At 45.2% G+C, this 18,144-nt stretch overlaps 1 protein-coding gene and 1 long non-coding RNA gene across 2 annotated transcripts in view; one reads left to right on the plus strand and one right to left on the minus strand.

Annotated features, from left to right (window-relative positions):
- fzd4 (frizzled class receptor 4) overlaps positions 1-10,570 on the plus strand; it is a 14,010-nt gene extending 3,440 nt beyond the window's left edge. Inside the window, exons 2-6 of the mRNA XM_056441720.1 lie at positions 4,146-4,283; positions 4,957-5,346; positions 8,638-8,783; positions 9,210-9,457; positions 10,140-10,570. Of these exons, the coding sequence (XP_056297695.1) occupies positions 4,146-4,283; positions 4,957-5,346; positions 8,638-8,783; positions 9,210-9,457; positions 10,140-10,570 (1,353 nt within the window). The remainder of the gene's footprint in view (positions 1-4,145; positions 4,284-4,956; positions 5,347-8,637; positions 8,784-9,209; positions 9,458-10,139) is intronic.
- On the minus strand, positions 6,270-7,038 carry LOC130211098 (uncharacterized). Its single transcript, XR_008834926.1, has 2 exons — positions 6,949-7,038; positions 6,270-6,504 (listed from the first exon to the last, which is right to left on the minus strand). It is a non-coding gene; the product is annotated as an uncharacterized LOC130211098 (long non-coding RNA).
- Positions 10,571-18,144: the final 7,574 nt, after the last annotated feature.

The following is an 18,144-nucleotide window of genomic DNA, read 5'->3' on the forward strand; positions in this document are numbered from 1 at the left end:
AAAAATGGTTCTTCAAGGCACCATATATGGTTCCTCAAAGAACCTTTCAAACCAGGGTTCTTTAAGGAACCATTTCCTTAAAGAGTTCTTTAAAGAGCCTATAAAGGTGTCTCAAACTAAAGAATGGTTCTCCAGTAAGTGATGGTTCTTCATAGAACCACAAAGCCTTTTAAAGAACTTTTTCAGAACCTTTATTGTTCTCTATTTATTTCCCAGACTTGGATTCACGGTTCTTTTGGGCCCCCTTCAGGGACTGATTTCCAGCTGGGATTTCTCCTTTTTGTTAAAATGTTTTTGGGTATTTATGAAACGTAAAAGAAGCAGCAGCAGCCGGTCGGACCACGTTCACCTCGACCTGAACGGCTCTGGTTCACCAGAGAGTACATCATCATGGAGACACATGAATCAACCACGAGGCCCGAGACACTGGAGACCTGGAGCACCTCACGTCAACGGCGTGGAACCGGAGCGGACCTCCTCCCTCCTCCTCCCACCTCCTCCCAGATTCTGACCGCTCCCTCTCTTTAGAACTCTGACTTCCATATCTATTTCAAAACCACCGCCGTGGGACGTGAGTGTGTGATGAGTAGAGGTGACTGTACAGTGTGTGTGATGAGTAGAGGTGACTGTACAGTGTGTGTGTGATGAGTAGAGGTGACTGTACAGTGTGTGTGTGATGAGTAGAGGTGACTGTACAGTGTGTGTGTGATGAGTAGAGGTGACTGTACAGTGTGTGTGTGATGAGTAGAGGTGACTGTACGGTGTGTGTGATGAGTAGAGGTGACTGTACAGTGTGTGTGTGATGAGTAGAGGTGACTGTACGGTGTGTGTGTGTGTGATGAGTAGAGGTGACTGTACAGTGTGTGTGTGATGAGTAGAGGTGACTGTACAGTGTGTGTGATGAGTAGAGGTGACTGTACAGTGTGTGTGTGATGAGTAGAGGTGACTGTACGGTGTGTGTGTGATGAGTAGAGGTGACTGTACAGTGTGTGTGTGATGAGTAGAGGTGACTGTACGGTGTGTGTGTGATGAGTAGAGGTGACTGTACGGTGTGTGTGTGATGAGTAGAGGTGACTGTACAGTGTGTGTGATGAGTAGAGGTGACTGTACGGTGTGTGTGTGATGAGTAGAGGTGACTGTACAGTGTGTGTGTGATGAGTAGAGGTGACTGTAATGTGTGTGTGTGATGAGTAGAGGTGACTGTACAGTGTGTGTGTGATGAGTAGAGGTGACTGTACAGTGTGTGTGTGATGAGTAGAGGTGACTGTACGGTGTGTGTGTGATGAGTAGAGGTGACTGTACAGTGTGTGTGTGATGAGTAGAGGTGACTGTACAGTGTGTGTGTGATGAGTAGAGGTGACTGTACAGTGTGTGTGTGATGAGTAGAGGTGACTGTACAGTGTGTGTGTGATGAGTAGAGGTGACTGTACAGTGTGTGTGTGTGATGAGTAGAGGTGACTGTACAGTGTGTGTGTGATGAGTAGAGGTGACTGTACAGTGTGTGTGATGAGTAGAGGTGACTGTACGGTGTGTGTGTGATGAGTAGAGGTGACTGTACGGTGTGTGTGTGTGATGAGTAGAGGTGACTGTACAGTGTGTGTGATGAGTAGAGGTGACTGTACAGTGTGTGTGTGATGAGTAGAGGTGACTGTACAGTGTGTGTGTGATGAGTAGAGGTGACTGTACAGTGTGTGTGTGATGAGTAGAGGTGACTGTACAGTGTGTGTGATGAGTAGAGGTGACTGTACGGTGTGTGTGTGATGAGTAGAGGTGACTGTACAGTGTGTGTGATGAGTAGAGGTGACTGTACAGTGTGTGTGTGATGAGTAGAGGTGACTGTACGGTGTGTGTGATGAGTAGAGGTGACTGTACAGTGTGTGTGATGAGTAGAGGTGACTGTACAGTGTGTGTGATGAGGTGTGTGTGATGAGTAGAGGTGACTGTACAGTGTGTGTGTGATGAGTAGAGGTGACTGTACAGTGTGTGTGTGATGAGTAGAGGTGACTGTACGGTGTGTGTGTGATGAGTAGAGGTGACTGTACGGTGTGTGTGTGTGATGAGTAGAGGTGACTGTACAGTGTGTGTGTGTGATGAGTAGAGGTGACTGTACAGTGTGTGTGTGTGATGAGTAGAGGTGACTGTACAGTGTGTGTGATGAGTAGAGGTGACTGTACGGTGTGTGTGTGATGAGTAGAGGTGACTGTACAGTGTGTGTGATGAGTAGAGGTGACTGTACAGTGTGTGTGTGATGAGTAGAGGTGACTGTACAGTGTGTGTGATGAGTAGAGGTGACTGTACAGTGTGTGTGTGATGAGTAGAGGTGACTGTACGGTGTGTGTGATGAGTAGAGGTGACTGTACGGTGTGTGTGATGAGTAGAGTGTGACATCACACTGGATACCTGTCGCACTTTCACTTTGATTTTGGTGTACAGACATTTTTTCTTTTTTTACCCCGAAAAAAATATTTTTTCTGTCTATATATCAAAGAAAAATAATGTATATATACAGGACTGTCTCAGAAAATTAGAATATTGTGATAAAGTTCTTTATTTTCTGTAATGCAATTTAAAAAACAAAAATGTCATGCATTCTGGATTCATTACAAATCAACTGAAATATTGCAAGCCTTTTATTCTTTTAATATTGCTGATTATGGCTTACAGCTTAAGAAAACTCAAATATCCTATCTCTAAATATTAGAATATCATGAAAAAGTATACTAGTAGGGTATTAAACAAATCACTTGAATCGTCTAATTAACTCGAAACACCTGGAAACACATTTTCAAATGTTTGATTTTGTTTTGCTGTTATAAATCTTTTTTTTAACTTGGTCTGAGGAAATATTCAAATTTTATGAGATAGGATTTTAGAGTTTTCTTAAGCTGTAAGCCATAATCAGCAATATTAAAAGAATAAAAGGCTTGCAATATTTCAGTTGATTTGTAATGAATCCAGAATGCATGACATTTTTGTTTTTTTAATTGCATTACAGAAAATAAAGAACTTTATCACAATATTCTAATTTTCTGAGACAGTCCTGTATATATGAGTATTTTTTTCTTTAAAAAAAAAAAATATATTAAAACAATGTATTTTTCATTTATATATACATGTTAAACCAAATTACTGTTATTTTTATATATATTAAAATAACAAATATTTTTAGAGTAAAAACAAATTATATACATATAACAACAACAATATACTATGACAACAACAAAAAATTACTGTTCTTTTTATATATATATTAAAATAACAGTAATGTTTTCTTTTTAAAAAAGTATATACATTAAAACGTTTTTTAAATATACATATTAAAAATAAATCACTGATATTTAAATATTTATTAAGAGTATTTTTTATTGTTATATATATATATATTACAAAATATATATATTTAAAATTATTTATATATACTTATTAAACACAATTTTGTATATATATATATATTTTAAGAGAAAACTAATTATTTTTATTTATATTAAAACTCTTATATTCGGGCAGCACGGTGGCTCAGTGGTTAGCACTGTCGCCTCACAGCAAGAAGGCCCTGGGGTCGAATCCCGGTCGTTCCAGGTCCTTTCTGTGTGGAGCATGTTCTCCTCGTGTTCTCCTCATGTTCTCCTTGTGTTCTCCTCGTGTTCTCCTCGTGTTCTCCTCGTGTTCTCCTCATGTTCTCGTCATGTTCTCCTCGTGCCTGCGTGGGTTTCCTCCGGGTACTCCGGTTTCCCCCACCATCATAAAGACATGCACCGCAGCCTCACCCCGGTTCGTATGGATGTGAATGAGTGTTGGCGGTGGTCGGAGGGGCCGTAGGCGCTGATTGGGGGAGGGGCCGTAGGCGCTGATTGGGGGAGGGGCCGTAGGCGCTGATAAGCTGCCACGCTTCCGTCAGTCTGCCCCAGGGCAGCTGTGGCTCCTGATGTAGCTCCACCACCACCGGGATGACTGTGTGTGTGTGAGTACTGGACTCTGGACTCTGTAAAGCGACTTCGGGTGACTTGAGAAGCGCTATATAAAATAAATGATTCTTATTATTATATTAAAGCTCTTTAAAAATTCCCGCAGTATGCTATGAAATGCCTCAGGAGATCACATACGTGGCAGATGTTTATACGATGTCCTCCTCCTCCGTCCTGCAGTTCTTCCTGTGCTCCGTCTACGTGCCCATGTGCACCGACAAGGTTCCAATCCCCATCGGCCCGTGTGGCAGCATGTGCCTGTCCGTCAAGAGGAAGTGCCTCCCGGTGCTCCACGAGTTCGGCTTCATCTGGCCCGAGGTGAGTCGCCCTGAGTGGCAGACACATGACAATGGAAACAAAAACGAAGCCATTTACCCATCATGCACCAGGTGAGTCACTTTGAGTGACAGCTGCAAAAATGAGACGTTCAAAATGCATCTCAGCTCATATTAAATAACTCAAAACGCCATTTCTCCCATCATGCAACAGGTGATTTACTGTTATTTTAATTTATAGAAAAATAACAGTAATTTTGTTTAATATGTATATATATATAATTAAAAAATATATATTTTTAATACATATATTAAAAATAAAAAATAAACAAAATTACTCAAAAATATATATTTAAATATTTTTGTTGGTGATATATATAGATATGTAAAAAATACTTTTTTCTCCCATCATGCACCAGGTGACACACTTTGAGTGACAGCTGGATAAATGAGAATATAACAAAATAAAAATAAAGACATTTACCCATAATGCACCAGGTGAGTCACTGAGTGGAAAATGAGAATCTTCAAAACCCAAAAACATTTATCAAGTAGCCAAAAATGAGACGTTCAAAATGCTTCTCAGCCCGTATTAAATAACCAACCGGCCATTTACCCATCATGCACCAGGTGAGTCACCTGGAAAATGAGACGTTAAAAATGTCCCTCAGCCCGTAATAAATAACCAATCCGCCATTTTTCCCATCATGCACCAGGTGCTCAACTGCAGCCACTTCCCACCTCAAAACGACCACAACCACATGTGCATGGAGGGCCCCGGGGACGAGGACCCGCCCCACCCGCCCAACCGCCACCCGCCCCACCACCAGGAGGACTGCCAGGCGCTAGGCTCCGCCCCCGACCAGTACACCTGGCTGAAGCCGGCGGAGAGCTGCGCGCTGCAGTGCGGCTACGACAGCGGCCTCTACCGGCGCGGCGCCAAGGTGTTCGCCGACGCGTGGATGGCGGCGTGGGCCGCGCTCTGCTTCCTGTCCACCACGCTCACCGTGCTCACCTTCCTGCTCGACTCGCAGCGCTTCTCGTACCCCGAGCGGCCGATCATCTTCCTGTCCATGTGCTGCAACCTGTACAGCGTGGCCTACCTGGTAGGAGCAGTGACCGCCACGGTCACGGGTCATCAAGTAGAGACGGCATCCTGTTGCTAGGCGGAATGGAACACTTTAGCTTATTTCGTTTTTACATGGTTATTTACAAAACTATGAAGAAAATGGTTCTATAAAGAACCCTCGTTTGAAAGGTTCTTTGAGGAACCAGATATGGGGCCTTAAGAATAAAATGGTTCTTTAGAGAACCCTGGTTTGAAAGGTTTTATAAGAACCATTTTTCGAAGGTTCTTTGAGACACCTTTATAGGTTCTTTGAGGAACTCTTTAAGGAAATGGTTCTTTAGAGAACCCTGGTTTGAAAGGTTCCTTGTGGAACCAGATATGGGGCTTTTAAGAACCATTTGAAGGTTCTTTGAGACACATTCATAGGTTCTTTGAGGAACTCTTTAAGGAAATGGTTCTTTAGAGAACCCTGGTTTGAAAGGTTCTTTGTGGAACCAGATATGGGGCCTTAAGAAGAAAATGGTTCTTTAGGGAACCCTGGTTTGAAAGGTTTTATTGTGGAACCATAAATGGTGCCTTAAAGAACCATTTTTTAAAGGTTCTTTCAGACCTTTATAGGTTCTTTGAATAGCTCTTTAAGAAATGGTTCTTTAGAGAACCCTGGTTAGAAAGGTTCTTTGTGGAACCATAAATGGTTCTTTAAAGAACCATGTTTTGAAGGTTCTTTGAATAGTTCTTGTTCTTTGGAGAACCCTGGTTTGAAAGGTTCTTTGTGGAACCATAAATGGTTCTTTAAAGAACCATGTTTTGAAGGTTCTTTGAATAGCTCTTGTTCTTTGGAGAACCCTGGTTTGAAAGGTTCTTTGTGGAACCAGAAATGTACAGCGGGGCCGACTTGGTAGGAGCAGTGATGTCATTGTGTTGGTTACGTGTCATCAAATAAAGAGATGTCATCATCTGTTGCTAGGCGGGATGGAACACTTTACTTTATTTAATACTTCTTTCTTCTAATCCCAGTCTTGTTCTCTTTTCTCCGTTCTCTCCGTCCTCAGGTGCGGCTGACTCTGGGCCGGGAGCGCGTGTCATGTGACCTGGACGCCACCGCCGTGCCCATCCTGGTCCAGGAGGGACTGAAGAGCACCAGCTGCGCCATCGTCTTCCTCCTGCTCTACTTCTTTGGCATGGCGTCCTCGCTCTGGTGAGAGACACACACACACACACACACACACACACACACACATTCAGACACACACACACACACACATTCAGACAGTGTAACCCAAACACAGGGCTCTCAAGTTTTGAAGACAGGCAAGAGTGACATTTCCATCATTTTGGCTCCTCCCCCTTCATACGGACAGTGTGTTTGGCTCCTCCCCCTCCGCACGGACAGTGTGTTGGCTCCTCCCCCTTCTCACACACAGTGTTTTGGCTCCTCCCCCTTCATACTCATATGCAGTGTGTTTGGCTCCTCCCCCTTCGTACTGACAGTGTGTTTGGCTCCTCCCCATTCGTACTGACAGTGTGTTTGGCTCCTCCCCCTTCGTATTCACACAGTGTGTTTGGCTCCTCCCCCTTCATACTCATACGCAGTGTGTTTGGCTCCTCCCCCTCCCAGGTGGGTGATCCTGACCCTCACCTGGTTCCTGGCTGCCGGGCTCAAGTGGGGCCACGAGGCCATCGAGATGCACAGCTCGTACTTCCACATCGCGGCGTGGGCCATCCCGGCCGTGAAGACCATCGTCATCCTCATCATGCGGCTGGTGGACGCCGACGACCTCACCGGCCTCTGCTACGTCGGCAACCAGCAGCAGGAGGCGCTCACGGGCTTCGTGGTGGCGCCGCTCGCCACCTACCTGCTCATAGGTAGCCACCGCACCCGGACCCTCGGTTCTGGGTTTCCTCTTCCTGGCGGTCCCGGACACGACCGACGAGTCAGGGTTCTACGGTCATGGAAAACCTGGAAAAGTCGAATTTAAAAATGGTTATTTCCAGGTTCTTTGTGGAACCATAAATGGTGCCTTAAAGAACCTTGTTTTAAGGTTCATTGAGACACCTTTATAGGTTCTTTGAATAGCTCTTTAAAGAACCTGGTTTGAAAGGTCTTTGAGGAACCATATATGGGGCCTTAAAGAACCATGTTTGAAACGTTCTTTGAGACACCTTTATATGTTCTTTAAAGAACTCTTTAAGGAACCCTGGTTTGAAAGGTTCTTTGTGGAACCAGATATTGGGCTTTAAAGAACCATTTTCGCAGGTTCTTTGAGACACCTTTTTGGTTCTTTGAAGAACTCCTATAAGGAAATGGTTCTTTAAAGAACCCTAGTTTGAAAGGTTCTTTGTAGAACCAGATATGGGGCCTTAAAGAACCATTTCAAGGTTATTTGAGACCCCTTATAGGTTCTTTGAACAACTCTCTAAGGACATGGTTCTTTAAAGAACCCTGCTTGAAAGGTTCTTTGTGGAACCAGATATGGGGCCTTAAGAAGAAAATGGTTCTTTAGGGAACCCTGGTTTGAAAGGTTTTATTGTGGAACCATAAATGGTGCCTTAAAGAACCATTTTTTAAAGGTTCTTTCAGACCTTTATAGGTTCTTTGAATAGCTCTTTAAGAAATGGTTCTTTAGAGAACCCTGGTTTGAAAGGTTCCTTGTGGAACCAGATATGGGGCTTTTAAGAACCATTTGAAGGTTCTTTGAGACACATTCATAGGTTCTTTGAGGAACTCTTTAAGGAAATGGTTCTTTAGAGAACCCTGGTTTGAAAGGTTCTTTGTGGAACCAGATATGGGGCCTTAAGAAGAAAATGGTTCTTTAGGGAACCCTGGTTTGAAAGGTTTTATTGTGGAACCATAAATGGTGCCTTAAAGAACCATTTTTAAAGGTTCTTTTCAGACCTTTATAGGTTCTTTGAATAGCTCTTTAAGAAATGGTTCTTTAGAGAACCCTGGTTAGAAAGGTTCTTTGTGGAACCATAATGGTTCTTTAAAGAACCATGTTTTGAAGGTTCTTTGAATAGTTCTTGTTCTTTGAGAACCCTGGTTTGAAAGGTTCTTTGTGGAACCATAATGGTTCTTTAAAGAACCATGTTTTGAAGGTTCTTTGAATAGCTCTTGTTCTTTGGAGAACCCTGGTTTGAAAGGTTCTTTGTGGAACCAGAAATGTACAGCGGGCCGACTTGGTAGGAGCAGTGATGTCATTGTGTTGGTTACGTGTCATCAAATAAAGATGTCATCATCTGTTGCTAGGATGGAACACTTTACTTTATTTAATACTTCTTTCTTCTAATCCCAGTCTTGTTCTCTTTTCTCCGTTCTCTCCGTCCTCAGGTGCGGCTGACTCTGGGCCGGGAGCGCGTGTCATGTGACCTGGACGCCACCGCCGTGCCCATCCTGGTCCAGGAGGGACTGAAGAGCACCGGCTGCGCCATCGTCTTCCTCCTGCTCTACTTCTTTGGCATGGCGTCCTCGCTCTGGTGAGAGACACACACACACACACACACACACACACACACACACACACATTCAGACACACACACACACACACATTCAGACAGTGTAACCCAAACACAGGGCTCTCAAGTTTTGAAGACAGGCAAGAGTGACATTTCCATCATTTTGGCTCCTCCCCCTTCATACGGACAGTGTGTTTGGCTCCTCCCCCTCCGCACGGACAGTGTGTTGGCTCCTCCCCCTTCGCACACACAGTGTGTTGGCTCCTCCCCCTTCATACTCATATGCAGTGTGTTTGGCTCCTCCCCCTTCGTACTGACAGTGTGTTTGGCTCCTCCCCATTCGTACTGACAGTGTGTTTGGCTCCTCCCCCTTCGTATTCACACAGTGTGTTTGGCTCCTCCCCCTTCATACTCATACGCAGTGTGTTTGGCTCCTCCCCCTCCCAGGTGGGTGATCCTGACCCTCACCTGGTTCCTGGCTGCCGGGCTCAAGTGGGGCCACGAGGCCATCGAGATGCACAGCTCGTACTTCCACATCGCGGCGTGGGCCATCCCGGCCGTGAAGACCATCGTCATCCTCATCATGCGGCTGGTGGACGCCGACGACCTCACCGGCCTCTGCTACGTCGGCAACCAGCAGCAGGAGGCGCTCACGGGCTTCGTGGTGGCGCCGCTCGCCACCTACCTGCTCATAGGTAGCCACCGCACCCGGACCCTCGGTTCTGGGTTTCCTCTTCCTGGCGGTCCCGGACACGACCGACGAGTCAGGGTTCTACGGTCATGGAAAACCTGGAAAAAGTCGTGGAATTTAAAAATGGTTATTTCCAGGTTCTTTGTGGAACCATAAATGGTGCCTTAAAGAACCTTGTTTTAAGGTTCATTGAGACACCTTTATAGGTTCTTTGAATAGCTCTTTAAAGAACCCTGGTTTGAAAGGTCTTTTGAGGAACCATATATGGGGCCTTAAAGAACCATGTTTGAAACGTTCTTTGAGACACCTTTATATGTTCTTTAAAGAACTCTTTAAGGAACCCTGGTTTGAAAGGTTCTTTGTGGAACCAGATATTGGGCTTTAAAGAACCATTTTCGCAGGTTCTTTGAGACACCTTTTTGGTTCTTTGAAGAACTCCTATAAGGAAATGGTTCTTTAAAGAACCCTAGTTTGAAAGGTTCTTTGTAGAACCAGATATGGGGCCTTAAAGAACCATTTTTCGAAGGTTATTTGAGACCCCTTATAGGTTCTTTGAACAACTCTCTAAGGACATGGTTCTTTAAAGAACCCTGCTTCCATATCTGGTTCTTCTCTGGCATCCCTCTGAAGAACCATGTTGGGTTCCACACCCTCATGGTTCTCCGTGTGTCCCCCCTCTTCTTCAGGCACCCTCTTCATCGGCGCCGGCCTCGTGGCTCTCTTCAAGATCCGGTCCAACCTGCAGAAGGACGGCGCCAAGACGGACAAGCTGGAGCGCCTGATGGTGAAGATCGGCGTGTTCTCGGTGCTCTACACCGTGCCGGCGTCCGCCGTCATCGGCTGCTACCTGTACCAGCTGAGCCACTGGGGCGAGTTCCGGGCCGCGCCCCGGGACTCGTACGTGGCGTCGGAGATGCTCCGGATCTTCATGTCCTTGCTCGTGGGCATCACGTCGGGGATGTGGATCTGGTCCGCCAAGACGCTGCACACCTGGCGGCGCTGCACCGCGCGCCTGCTCTGGGACGGGGGGGCGGGCCGGGGGGGCAAGAGGGCGCCGGGCGGCGAGGGCTGGATCAAACCGGCGGGGGGGGGGAAGGGCAACGAGACGGTGGTGTGAGGGGGGGGGAGAGAGAGAACAAACTTCGACCCTCTTCACCGAACTACAAGACGGAGAACGTGATGAGAGGTTCTCAAGGAAGCCGTTTTGCATGCTCCGCCCCCTAGTGGAGGATCTGGGTATTACACACACGCAGCAGCCTCTCGACCTCCGAGAGGCGGAGAAAGACAATAATGGAGAAGGAGAGATCCAGCGCCACGCCTCCCTCTCGGACTCTGTGACCCTCAACGCCGTTCAGGGTCTTCTGACATGTAGAGTTTTACACTGGAGGGTCCCGGTGGGGTTCCCCAAAAACATCGGAGGTCCAGCAGGGGGTTTTCACGTCTCGATGAAACATCAGACCAAAAATCTAATCATAAACCGGATGACATATTAAATATGGCCTTAAATCTGTGATGCGTTTACATGTTGAACGACGCAACTATACTTTTATATATCTATATTTTTTCCGTTGTGAATGATGATTTTTGTACAGTGTATGAAAAGAGCAGGTCGTTTTTACTGCTCCCAATTCTTCGGGACACCAGCTCTAAGCTGTCGTGATGATGCACTGTCGTAAACAATGTGACGCCAACGCCTCGAGGAAAAATCAATTCACGAAATATTTTCTCGACAAATATCGCGAAAAAGAGCAGGCAAAGAAAATAAGGCGGCAGCATCTTATTTGTGTGTGCGTGTTGTACGTTTAAAGTAAAAAAAAGAAGAAGTCGGCGGGTCGTGATAAAGTAATACCGCAATGCATCCTGGGAGAAACCCAGCTGTGCCTTTTTTTGTATCTTTTTTTTATTGACCCATAAATGTGGAAGCGGTCGAGGCCGGTCGGCTGCTGCGTTCGAGTTACCGCGAGGAGCCAGGAAATTAAATTACCCTCCCCCCCCCCCCCTCTCCTTTTCCAAACACCGGACCAGAGGCACGTTCAAGAATTAGAGGTTATTGGACGATCGCTTGCCAAGAGACGCAGCGAGCTCGGAGCAGGTCGTTCCCACGCCGCTCACAGTTGTGACTCCGCCTCCAACGGCGCCGGCGATATCTGCCAGAACCCCGCGACTCCTCGCCGACTGGCTGCATTTCTTTTTTTAAATCCCCCTCGGTTTAAACCAGGGGTGTCAAACCCATGTTCACCGGGGGCCACATCAGCATCATGGCCGCCCTCTTAAAGGGCCGGAAACACTTTATAAACTCCTCAAACATATCGTTAATTAACTCTCTTTGCATTCGATTATTGGAGTGTAGAAATATTGTAGATAAGAAAATGTCTCTCATCTTACAACATAAATCCATTTTATTTGAATCCTTCAAAATAAAAGCACGGGAAATGTTTCTTCATTTTCTTTAAGAAAAGGGGATCCCGTGTCTTTCAAGCCGTCAAGGGCCACATGAAACGATGCAGCGGGCCGGATTTGGCCCGCGGGCCTCGTGTTTGACACCTGTGGTTTAGACGATGAGCGCGTCGCTCGTTATCAGCGTCTGTCTGCCGGCGGCTCTCCTCGGTTCCCCTTACCGTCGATGACATCATCACTCGCTTCCCAGACAATCAAGTCGTCCTGGCAACAAAAAAACTAAAAAGAGAGATTACATTTCAGAGGCTCCTCCTCCTCCTCTAAGCTCCTGGTCTTTAAACTGCACACAGAACCATGAAGGTTCCATCTAGAACCCAACATGGTTCTTCAGAGTGATGCCATAGAAGAACCATTTCTGGTGCCTTAAAGAACCGTTCAAACCAGGGTTCTCTGAAGAACCATGTCCTTAAAGAGTTCATTGAAGAACCTGTTAAGGTGTCTCAAAGAACCTTCAACAAATAATTCTTTAAGGCACTATATCTGGTGCCTTAAAGAACCTTTCAAACCAGGGTTCTTTAAAGAACCAATATAGGTGTCTCAAATGAAAGAATAGTTCTCCAGTAGGTGATGGTTCTTCGTAGAACCACAAAGCCTTTAAAGAACCATATAAGAACCTTTATTGTTCTGCTCCTGTGCACCGTATATATATATATATATATATATTATATAAATATATATATATATATTTTATATATATAAATATAATATATATATTTTTTTTAAATATATTATATATATATATAGATAGTATTTTTGCCTGACAATCTTATCGTGCAAAGCTCCTACGTTTCTGAGAGTCTTTGAATGTATCCTATGCAGGTGTCACGTTACACCTTCTCCTCTAAGTGGGTTTCAATGTAAACCAGACCACAGGTGGTTTTGCCTTTCACCCCCAAAAAACTGAGTGTAACACGACCTCGTTGCATTGAAAGAAACTTTTTGGGGGAACCAGAACCAGGAGCCCAGTGTTCCTCATCGAGTTAGAGTGATTCAATTAACCTCTAATGCAGTTCCCTCTGGAATGCTCCAGGTGTGTGCGTGTGTGTGTGTGTGTGTGTGCGTGTGCGTGTGTGTCGCGGCCCGATGGAGGTTGAGAACCACTGGTCGTACTGGTTTTGGGACCAGATATGCATCGCGGTCGGGGTCAGAGGTCACCGCCCCGACCGCAGCCTTTAAAGCTCTGGACTGTTTCCTCCTGTTCGCGATGATGTCATCAATGTGACTCGATGATGTCATCAATGTGTCTCGATGATGTCATCAATGTGTCTGTAAAGACATTTGCTAATTTATCATTGTGTAAAAAAAAAAAATTTGACAAAAAAATAAATGTTAAAACTTGTTTGTTATTTTAAAAAACCGCTTTTGTATCAGAAGAAGATGAATAAAAACTTTTTGGTTTCCGGTAAAGAGGATAACACTTTTTATGAGTAAGCTGCAAATAATATATATATATATATATATTGACTTAACTAAATATATATAAATATAAATGTATATATAAATATATATATATGAATATTGAATTAACTATTAAACTTCTGGATCTTTCTGTGTTCTCCACTTAACAACGCTGCCACCTCCTGACAGACAGACAGACTGTCGGTGCTGCGTTTTAACTTCTCTTGCATCTCTCACGCACACACACGCACACACACACATGCATACACACACGCACACACATACACAAACAAACACACACACTTCAGAATTAGTTGTAATTTGTTTTTTTACAGAACGAATGCAGGTCTGTAACCTACCAGTGGAGAACGGTGGAGAAACTGATGCTTTCTGGGTATGCATGTGTGCAAGAAAGAGAGAGAGAGAGAAAAGAGAGAGAGACAAAAGAGAGAGAGGGAGTGCAGCTCTCAGATTCTCTTCCTGTGATTTACTGCGAGTGAATTGTTTGTTTAAGGACACACTCAAGAGCACGAGGAGGAGTGACAGCATCCACTGCTCTATGGGTTCCAGATGTGGCTCACACACACACACACACACACACACACACGAGCCAGCGTGTTCACACACTGACACATTCACACAAATGCAGAGAGAAAAGCCAAAAGGAATTCAGAGCTCCGACATTCAAACCCTGTTGGTGGTTTCTGCATACCAGAGAGAGAGTGTGTGTGTGTGTGTGTATATGAGTGAGTGTGTGTGTGTGTGTGTGTGTGTGTGTGTGTGTGTGTGTGTGTGAGTGAGTGAGTGTGTGTGTGTAGGTCATTTTATCTCCAGCCTCTTCTCTCAGTTTCTGTGGTTATTTCTAGATTCAGTAACTTGGGACACACACACAGACACACACAGACACACACAGACACACACAGACACACACCCTCCAACAGCTGGTCAACAACAACAGAGTTTAACACTCGGTAACACACACTCGGTAACACACTCTCGGTAACACACTCTCGGTAACACACACTCCCACTTGTTAGTTTTCTTTAAAGCTGAAATGGAAAAAGATTCTCGTAAAATTCCTCAGAACGAATGTTCCTGGGAACGAAAAGACGAGATCCCTCGAGAGACCGAGTTACGGTCTGAGTGTGTGTGTGTGTGTCTGTGCATGTGTGTGTGTCTGTGCATGTGTGTGTGTGTGTCTGTGCATGTGTGTGTGTTTATGTATGTGCGTGTGTAACAGTGTATATAGATCTGTTCATGTGTGTGTGTGTGTATCATGTGAGTGTGTGTGTAGAATGTGAGTGTGTGTGTGTGTGTGTTTGTTTTTGGGGGGTGGAAGAAGCTGAAATACTTACAGATTGAATCTCGACTAAGAGAAAGAGTGAGAGAAAGAGTGAGAGTAAAGAGTGAGAGAAAGAGAGAGAGAAAGAGTGAGAGTAAAGAGTGAGAGAAAGAGAGAGTAAAGAGTGAGAGAAAGAGTGAGATAAAGAGTGAGAGTAAAATTGAGAGAAAGAGTGTAAGATGAGAGAGTAAAGAGTTTGAGAAAGAGTGAGAGATGAGAGAGTAAAGAGTGAGAGAGTGAGAGAAAGAGTGAGAGTAAAGAGTGAGAGAAAGAGTGAGTGTAAATAGTGAGAGTAAAGAGTGAGAGCAAGAGAGAGAGATGAGAGAGTAAAGAGTGAGAGAAAGAGAGAGAGAAAGAGAGAGCTCTGTGGAAGCTGCAGCTGTTCCCTCAGTCGTTCAGCTCAGCGTCTCCTGTTCTGCCACCGCAAAGGATTCTGGGTGATGTAGTCTTCTTGGCCCTGAGAGACACTTTACTAGATTATTAAAGTTCTGAAGAGATGGAGGATTAATATAACAATACATAAAATATACATACAATATTAATACATATATATACATATATATACACATAAATATATATACATATAAATATATATACACATATATATATACATATAAATATATATACTCATATATATATGTATATACAAATATAATTATATACATATATACACATATAAATATATATATACATAATTACATATACATAAACACATCTATAATCTCCACATAGTCCTCACAGTCATCGTATCTCATGAACCGTCACGTGATCATAGTAACCGCTCCTGTCGTCACAGTGTAGCAGTACCCGTGTTCCGCCGCTAGAGGGCGCTCTCTGTCCAGACACGCCGTCTCGTCCCGTTTATTCTGAACGAGACAAGAATTTATACTTAAAATGTCTGTAAACATTGTTTATAGAGCAGCAACGATTATGTCTACAACATAGAAATGTCCCTTCCGGGCTCCTGTAGAAACATGGAAGATAATAAAGGTTTTAAACAGGCGAACAGAAACGACACATAACAGAGTTATGAATGTTTAAAACCAGCGCTGGCAATTACTTGGCGGAGGAGTACAAGATGCTTCACGAGCACGAGCACGAGCACGAGCACAGCGAGGCGTCATCAGTCTCGTTCTACAGCGACACGTTTAAATGTCACAAGACGTTAGAGCTGAATGTCAAGAAAACACACAACTACTCTGGATACACATACACACACACACACACATATACACACACACATATAAATACACACACACACACACACACACATACAGACATATACACACACACACATTACTCCATCTCGTTTCCCGTTGGAGGTCAAAGGAGGCGTTGTTTCTCCACCTGATCAACACGGATCAATTAGAGACGCTAACGAGCTTCTTCAATTAATAATATTAACAATTCTGTAAAATGTTAGAAGATATAAAAAGGGGCGTGGTCACAGTCTCTCAACAAAAGTCATTTTGAATCCTCACAGGAGCAGAAACATCGACCAGGACGGTTAATTGAGCAGCGAACTCGTGAATCGTTTGTTTCGTTTACAAGATGATTCATCTGGTTTAGTTGGTCCCGCTGTGAGTGATCGCCTCGTCTCGCCTCCTCCCTCACCTCGTCTCCTCCCACCTCACCTCACCTCGTCTCCTCCCACCTCACCTCGTCTCCTCCCACCTCACCTCACCTCGTCTCCTCCCACCTTGTCTCCTCTCGCCACGTCTGGACTCCTCCCACCTCGTCTCCTCTCGCCACGTCTGGACTCCTCCCACCTCGCCTCCTCCCACCTCGCCTCGTCTCCTCCCACCTCGTCTCGTCTCCTCGTCTCGCCTCCTCCCTGCACCTCGTCTCTCCTCCTCCCGCCACGTCTGGCCTCCTCCCACCTCGTCTCCTCCCACATCGTCTCGTCTACTCCCGCCTCGTCTTGTTTCCTCCCACCTCGCCTCGTCTCGTCTCGTCTCCTTCCACATCGTCTCGTCTACTCCCGCCTCGTCTTGTTTCCTCCCACCTCGCCTCGTCTCGTCTCCTCCCACCTCGCCTCGTCTCGTCTCCTCCCACCTTGTCTCATCTCCTCCCACCTCGCCTCGTCTTCTCCCACCTCGTCTCGTCTCCTCCCGCCTCGTCTCGTTTCCTCCCACCTCGCCTCGTCTCCTCCCACATCGTCTTTTCTCCTTCCACCCGAGCCCGGTCCTGGTCCTCCTGTCAATCCCTCCTTCTGATTCGCCCCGGAGGGAAATGGAAGCAGAAGAAAAGGTGACGAAGGGGCTGTGACTGAGAGATAGGTATGTGTGTGTGAGTGTGTGTGTGTGTGTGTGTGTGTGTGAGAGTGAGTGTGTGTGTGAGAGAGAGAGAGAGAGAGAGAGAGAGAGCTAAGTGGGAGATTGATGAGAGTAGAGCGTCTCAACAGAGGAGAAGATCTTTGGCCCTCATTTAATTCCAACTGTTCTCCTCTTGCTATGCTCCATGTTTCTCTCAGACACACACACACACACACAGAGAGAGACACACACACACACACACACACAGAGAGACACACACACACACAGAGACACACACACACACACACACACACACACACACACACACACACACACACACACAGAGAGACACACTCTCCAATAACCGTGCAGGAGTTTCATGCATTATGCATGAATGTGGAGAAACAGACAGGTTAAGCTGTGTGTGTTTGTGTGTGTGTCTCTGTGTGTGTGTCTCTCTGTGTGTGTGTGTGTCTCTCTGTGTGTCTCTCTGTGTGTGTCTCTCTGTGTGTGTGTCTCTCTCTCTCTCTCTCTCTGTGTGTGTCTCTCTGTGTGTGTGTGTGTCTCTCTCTCTGTGTGTGTGTGTGTGTCTGTGTGGTCATTTATTCAGACAACCTTCACAGCAGTAGAGCTCATTTAAGTCCAGCGAGCTGAAGGTTTATAAAGTTTATAAAACAAACTTGTCGACCAACAAAGTTCCACAAACTTTCAAAATAAAAGCACGTCACTGAATCGTGATTAATAAGTAAAATGCAGAAAGTTATCTTCATATTCTAAAGACTTCATGATTACATCATGACAGCCTCACTGAGGGAAGCAGGAAGGAGGAAGAAGAATGCGGATGTGTGTGTGTATGTATGTGTGTGTGTATGTGTGTTGGTGTGAGTGTGTATGTATGTGTGTATATGTATATATGTATGTATGTGTGTGTGTATGTGTATGTGTGTATATGTATGTATGTGTGTGTGTATGTGTGTGTGTGCATCTGCCAGCCCCTGGGCCTCCATCAAAGACGGCAAGATGGGGACCGAAAGAAGAAAGCGAAATGAAAGTTAGACTGGAGGGTGAAGAGGTGGGTGGAGGACGAGGAGGGGGTGGAGGTGGATGAAGAGAGTGGAGAGAGCCACGGAGGAGAAGAGGAGGAGGAAGGAGATAGAGGAGGAGAGAGATTCAAGATGTTTTATTTGTCACATACACACACAGGGTGTGCAGTGAAATGAAAGTGGCAATGCTCAGCAG

Source organism: Pseudoliparis swirei, chromosome 20 (genome assembly GCF_029220125.1).
Source record: "Pseudoliparis swirei isolate HS2019 ecotype Mariana Trench chromosome 20, NWPU_hadal_v1, whole genome shotgun sequence".
Taxonomy (NCBI): Eukaryota; Metazoa; Chordata; class Actinopteri; order Perciformes; family Liparidae; genus Pseudoliparis; species Pseudoliparis swirei.